We start from the raw sequence: 6,190 nt of genomic DNA, 5'->3' as shown, positions 1-6,190 counted from the left end.
TCCGTTCCATTATATTGGATATGTGGTAGCACGAAAAGGTGCTCAAGGCCGATGGCATCCACTCGGTCCTTAATCGATCCAAGCGGACTATGCCCATGTGATTTCATTCTCTAGGCCCTACCATTCCGCTCGAATCTCGGTACTACCAAACTCTACTTGCCCCAGCTCAAGTGCGATCAAGGATAAACAGGTAAGTGTGATAATCCAAACCATTGCCTTCTAGCAAGCAATATAAGTATTCTAAGCAGGGCTAAGTATTTAGTCAAATTAAGTAGTTCATTGACTAACAAGTGACAAAGGCATGGATAACAATTCAAGGAAGGGTAATGCAGGAAATTAGGTACAAGAATGCAATACAAAATATAACATATAACCCAACATTACCCGGTGAGATAGCTAAACTAAATCAGATTAAATAGGTGCAAGGAATATGCTTAGCTGCTTGCCTTGGTTAACTTCCGACTCGACCACGAACGGGATTCCGGGTTCAGGCTCCACGGACTCGGCAGGCTCCACGGGTTCGTTCTCCGACGGTTCGGTCACTAAAATGCATGAATGCGATGCAAGAATTAAGAAACAAACTAAACTACAAGCATAAATCATGAAATAATTTGGGCATGCAGAGGACAATGCAAAGAACTCATGAAAATTGGTTTTGCAGCAAAAGCATTTTCCTATAAATAACCATAAATAGATGAGTTTTCAGCCACTCTAAACAAGGTAAATCAGAAAAGGCATGCAAACTGAACTAAACAAATCCAATAAAATTATCTTAGCTACAAGGCATGAAAACAGAGCTAACAAAACTGGTTTTACTATTTTCTCACTTTCCAGCAAAAATTTCTATATTAAACCATATTTTGGACAGCAAGCACGAAGTCGAAATGAAAACCTAATGAACAGCAAGGAAACACATGAGTAAGATGCACTACTGAAAACTACACCTCACAAGGAGTCTAAGGAAATTTAGTTTTATTTTTTTGAAGCAGTACACAAATAACTAAGCATTAAACTCACTTTTGCAAAATAAAACTATAGATAAATCTACAGCAGAGTAACATGCAAAACAATATTTTTCCTAAGTAGATATCATCCAGAGGAATAAAACAAAACAAGTTTCATAAGTTTTGGAGCTATACATGAATTTATATGAATTTTGCAAGATTGCTGCTCCAAAACAAAACCCTAAAACACTAGGTGCACCCCGCAGAACCGGCCCAGAGGCCGACAGGCCGTGCCCACTGGCCAGCGGCCCTCCAGGCCGGGTCAAGGCGAGGCCAGAGGCCTTGACCCGCCCAGGGGCGCGGCCACGACGCGGCGCGGCGCAGCGTGCGCGCGCACGCGCGCGGCGACGGCGGCGGCGGCGCGAGCCGGTGCGGCGAGGCAGGGCCGAAGCAGGCCGGGGAAGGTGCGCACGGGAAAGAGGAGGAGGCGGCAAGCCTCACCGGCGGTGATTCAGGCGAGGAGCGGCGGCGGAGGGGCGGCACGATGAGCAGAGGCGGCGGCGGACCGTGGCGCTCGCCGGCGGCCCTGCACAGCGAAGGGGAGGTCGGGTGAGGGGCGAAATCGAGCGAGGGAAGGGAGGAGGAGCTCTCCCCGCGCGGAATCGAGCTACGGCTCACCGAGGGCGGCGAATCGGCGGCGACGGGCGGCGAATCGGCGGCGACGGGCGGCGAGCAGAGCTCGGGGCGGCAATGGAGGAGGGGGATCGGGCTAGGGTTAGGGTTGGAGGGGAACGGGGGTCGGTCGCGCGCGGATAAGGAGAGGGCGAGGGAAGGGGCGGCACGGAACACGACGATGGCCGGCACGTGGCACGGAATCCGGAGTTGAACGCCGCCGACGGCGACACGTGCGCGCGCGGCGAGGCAAAAACAGAGAGGGGAGAGGGAAGGAGGCTAACGTGTGGGGCCCGGCGGGATTTTTCTTTTCTTTTCTTTTTTTTTCTGGGTTGTGACAGCTCTGATCTTCCGATTTGTTTTCATGTTCAGGGAATCGAGCCCGTCAGTCTGTAATACACGTTGCGTACCGTGAAGATCTTGGCCCTCGTCACGGGCTCTGATCTGGATGTTGCTGTCGACATCTTGCAATGCATCCCGTGCGTGGAGAAGCTGTACATCGTGGTGACAATTTGATCATCTTAATTACCTTGCTAAATAAACTCACATCTGCTTATCTCATCATGCCCAACACTACCTGATGTTTTTGGAACTGCTACTTTTTTTTCAGGCATTCAGTGGGCGATGGCCGAGTTTCAGCACTGTGCAGCGCAATGTTCCACTGGAATGCCTTGATGCGCATCTCAAGGTGCTGCAGGTAACGCATTACAAGGGCAAGTCGTCAGAGGTGGACCTCGTCAGATTCTTCCTCTCCAACGCCCGAGTGCTGCAATCCATCAGGCTTGTAGTCGGTGCTGTCAACCGCAACAACGACAAATGGGTTGCGACTCAGCTTAAGAAGCTACGGCCGGACACGGCATCAGCTTCTTCTTCTCAAGGTGCTAGAATTGCCTTTGGAAACGATCGCTGGGGGTCGTCTGACCGCGTGCTCGTGAAGCTCATCCATGATTTATCGCTGGATGATCTCTTTGACAGCACTACCACAAATCGTGTGTTTGCCGAGTGCGCTTTGTTTGCTGTGTGCAACATTTCGAGCACATGGCAAGCACATTGTTTGCCGTGAGTCTATCAAAAAGCACTCGGCGAAAACTCGGCACACGGCAAACATAACATTTGCCATATGCTAAAGTAAAAAAAACACACGGCAAAAGGGTGGGGCTATTTGCCATGTGCTCCAGATCAGAGCACACGGCGAACCAACCCAGTTTACATAAAGTCTTCCTCCTCCTTTCTCCCAACGCCGCCACCATCCCTTCTCTCCCTCACTCGGCGCCACCCCTTCCCCACCTCTCCTGCCGCCCCCATCCCCTCCCTCCCTCACCCGGCGTCACCCCCTCCCCACCCTCTCCTGTCGCCGACCCCTCCCCTCCCTCTCCCGCCTCCACGCGGCCTCCACTCCACCGCCGTCCCCGCCACGCAGGGCCTCGACGCCTGCGCCTACGCTCGCCCCCCACCCCTCGCCGCCGCCTCCATGCCCTGGCACAACCACCACCACGTCGCCGCGACCGTCCACGCCGCGTGCGCATGCCATGGTAGCCCGCTGAGCTAGCTGGCGCCACGCCGGCCGCCTGCGCCGCATCCACGCCACCGCGGGAGACGGCCGCCTAGAGGAGCTCCTCCTGCACGCCGCGGACGGTGGCGGCGGCGCGGGCGGATCCAGCCCCGATGAGGGCGGATCCGTCCCCGGCGGGTGGCAGCATGGGCGGATCCTCCGGCGGCCTCCACCCATCCATCCATGGCCACGGCGAGCGGCAGATCCTGGCAGAGCAGGCGGATCCGGCGGCGGCGTCCTTCCTTCCCTCCACGGCCACGGCGAGCGGCGGATCCCGGCGGAGCGGGCGGCACCGCCTCTCCCCGAGAGCAGCAGCGACGGTGTGGCTCCGGCCTTCCCTCGATGGTCCGCGGGCGGCGCAGCGGGGGTGTGGCCGGGGCTGCTGCAGGGCGGCAGCAGCGGCGGCGGACGTGGTGGCTTTTTTTTATTCCAAAATTTTTTGCCGTGAGCCAGTGCCAGTGCCGTGTGCCCGACAAGCAACACACGGCAAACATCCACTTTGCGGGCCGCTGTTTGCCGCGTGTCGTTTGCCGTGTAAGTTTGCCTTGTGTATTAGGCACACGGCAAATAAGGCGCATCCCGTAGTGCAGGTTAGTAATAAAAGAGTAGCCACATGATTGTTCATTAATTATTTGTCATCGCTTTCTGGTTATTTTGCTTGCAAAACGTACAAGACTTGCTCCATTTCCGTGCTTGATTGATTCAATGCTTGAAATGTGTCCATGTTGTGTATAAGAAGATTGGAGGGAAAACATCTCTCGAACTAGATAAGGCTGTCTAGCTACTAATCTGTGTGTAGTTTAGCCGTTTAGGTGGCTAACCCAGCGTAGTATGTAACTACGGAAATGAAACGTAACTGAATTTCTCTGAATTTTACTGAAAGAAAGCGAATACGTCACCGTTCCATTGCCTTAGAAGAAGCGAATCCCCCAGAAATTAAAGGCGGCCGGGCCATGGGTGTGGTGACGAGATCCAAATCCAAGAGGCGGCAGCTGGAGGAGGAAGCAGAAGCAAGCGGAGGAGAGCAAGACGACGTCGATCTGATCAGCCGCCTCCCGGACGACGTCCTCGGCGACGTCATCACGCTGCTCCCCGCCGAGGACGGCGCCCGCACCCAGATCCTCTCCCGTCGGTGGCTCCCGCTCTGGCGCTCCGCGCCCCTCAACCTCGAGGCCACGATCCACCCAGCGAGGCTCGGCGTCAAGGAGAACCCAGCGGCCGCCATCCTCGGCGCCCACGGGGGCCCCGCCCGCCGCCTCTCCCTCACCTGGCTCGGGCGCTCCGACGAGGCGCCCGCGCTCGACAACCTGCTCCGCTCCCCCAGCCTCGACAACCTGCGGGAGTTCGGACTGCGCTACGGCACCGTCGTCTTCTCCGCCCGCCCTTACAAGGCGCCGCCGCCGCCGCCGTCCATGTTCCGCTTCTCGCCGACTCTGCGCGTCCTCAGCGTGTTCGCTCGCGCTTGCAACCTCGATTTCCCCAGGATTGATGCCGATTTCCCCCACCTCGAGCAAGTGACGCTCAGGTCCGTCATCATCGCGGAGAGCACTCTCCATGGCATGCTCTCCAGGTGCCCTGCCCTGCAGAGCTTGATGCTGCACTACAACGTTGGTTACCGCCGTCTCCGGATCAGCTCCTCCACCCTTCGGAGCCTTGGCGTAACTGCTACTGGTTCCAAAGACCCAATGGGAAAGCTTGAGCAAGTCATCATTGACAGTGCCCCCCTCCTAGAAAGGCTTATCCCAGATGGTCGATCGTGTTGCTTGCAGATCCGGATTATTCAGGCACCCAAACTGAAGATACTGCGATATTCTGATGACGGTATCCCCGCTGCAACCATCATGGTTTTCAAGGTAGCATTGAGTTTTGGTTAGAGCAGCCTTGGAGTTCTCATGCCTTTAATTATATATATGCCGTACATGCTAGATACGCTAATGCACTCCAGTTTATCTATCCATGTTCATTATTCCAGGAAATGGAGCTTCTTAGTCTGACGAATGCGATGCGTACCGTGAAGATTTTAGCCCTTAATACTGTTCCTACTCTGGACGTTGTCATCAACCTCCTACAATGCTTTCCATGCGTGGAGAAGCTACACATCATGGTGACACTAGTTTTAATTAATCTTTGTTAAATCTGATTTGAGATCGAGCTGCTTGCTTTTTGTACATTATTATTCTACCCTGCTGTGCATTAGCCCGGCCTCATGTTGAAACCCCGCTGATATTGTGTTTGCATTCCTTTCTAGGTGTTCACTCGTGGGAGGTTCAGGAATGCACCGCGCTATGTTTCACTTGAATGCCTCGATGCACATCTCAAGGTTGTGCAGTTAACACTTTATAGGGGCAAGAGATCAGAAGTGAACCTCGTAAGATTCTTTCTTTTAAATGCTAGAATGCTGGAATCCATGAAGTTTATAGTTGATCGTGCGAAATGCGACGATGACTGGATTGCAAGTCAGCATAAGAAGCTACAGCTGGACATCAGGGCTTCTCAAGGTGCTAGATTTGCCTTTGAACCTCAGCGTCAGACGTTCAGTTGTGTACCCATGGAGCAAATCCATAATTTAGAGCTGGATGATCCCTTTGACGGATCGCGTACATACCGTTATGATTTCAGTTGGCTATAGAGTCTAGATATCTATATATATGCTGGATATTGGCCTTTTTATTTGAATATTCGAGCCGGTTTATCAGTTGCGTGTTACATGGATTTTTTGGTGCACCTGAACCACATGATCCTTCGTCATCGCCCAAATATTTTTGATCACCTTAGCTTTTGTGTGAGACTTGTTACTGCAAACAATATTTGTTTACTTCCTGTATGCCTTGCGCATAATTTAGGTGGCATGTTTTGATGAGCACCTAAGCTTTCTTTCATGAAATTAGCTAGCTCTAAACTGTATTACCTTTATGTATATATGTGCGTGATTAAGAACGCATGAAGCTGATGCCGCGTGGTGTGGCTTGCTTGTTACCTTTATGTATATATGGGCTCATGCACAAGCAAGCTTAGGCCATGT

General features: G+C 53.2%; 1 protein-coding gene across 1 annotated transcript; it reads left to right on the top strand.

The window, feature by feature from the left end:
* The first annotated feature begins 4,101 nt into the window (after window positions 1-4,101).
* Window positions 4,102-5,874, top strand: LOC120711409 (putative F-box/FBD/LRR-repeat protein At5g56810). Its single transcript, XM_039996911.1, has 3 exons — window positions 4,102-5,021; window positions 5,141-5,272; window positions 5,417-5,874. Exons 1-3 carry the CDS (start codon window positions 4,122-4,124, stop codon window positions 5,795-5,797), a joined length of 1,413 nt encoding a protein of 470 aa, XP_039852845.1. The 5' UTR covers window positions 4,102-4,121; the 3' UTR covers window positions 5,798-5,874.
* Window positions 5,875-6,190: the final 316 nt, after the last annotated feature.

The sequence above is a fragment of the Panicum virgatum genome, chromosome 6K, assembly GCF_016808335.1.
Source record: "Panicum virgatum strain AP13 chromosome 6K, P.virgatum_v5, whole genome shotgun sequence".
NCBI classification, from domain to species: Eukaryota; Viridiplantae; Streptophyta; class Magnoliopsida; order Poales; family Poaceae; genus Panicum; species Panicum virgatum.
This window is presented reverse-complemented; position numbering and strand designations above follow the sequence as displayed.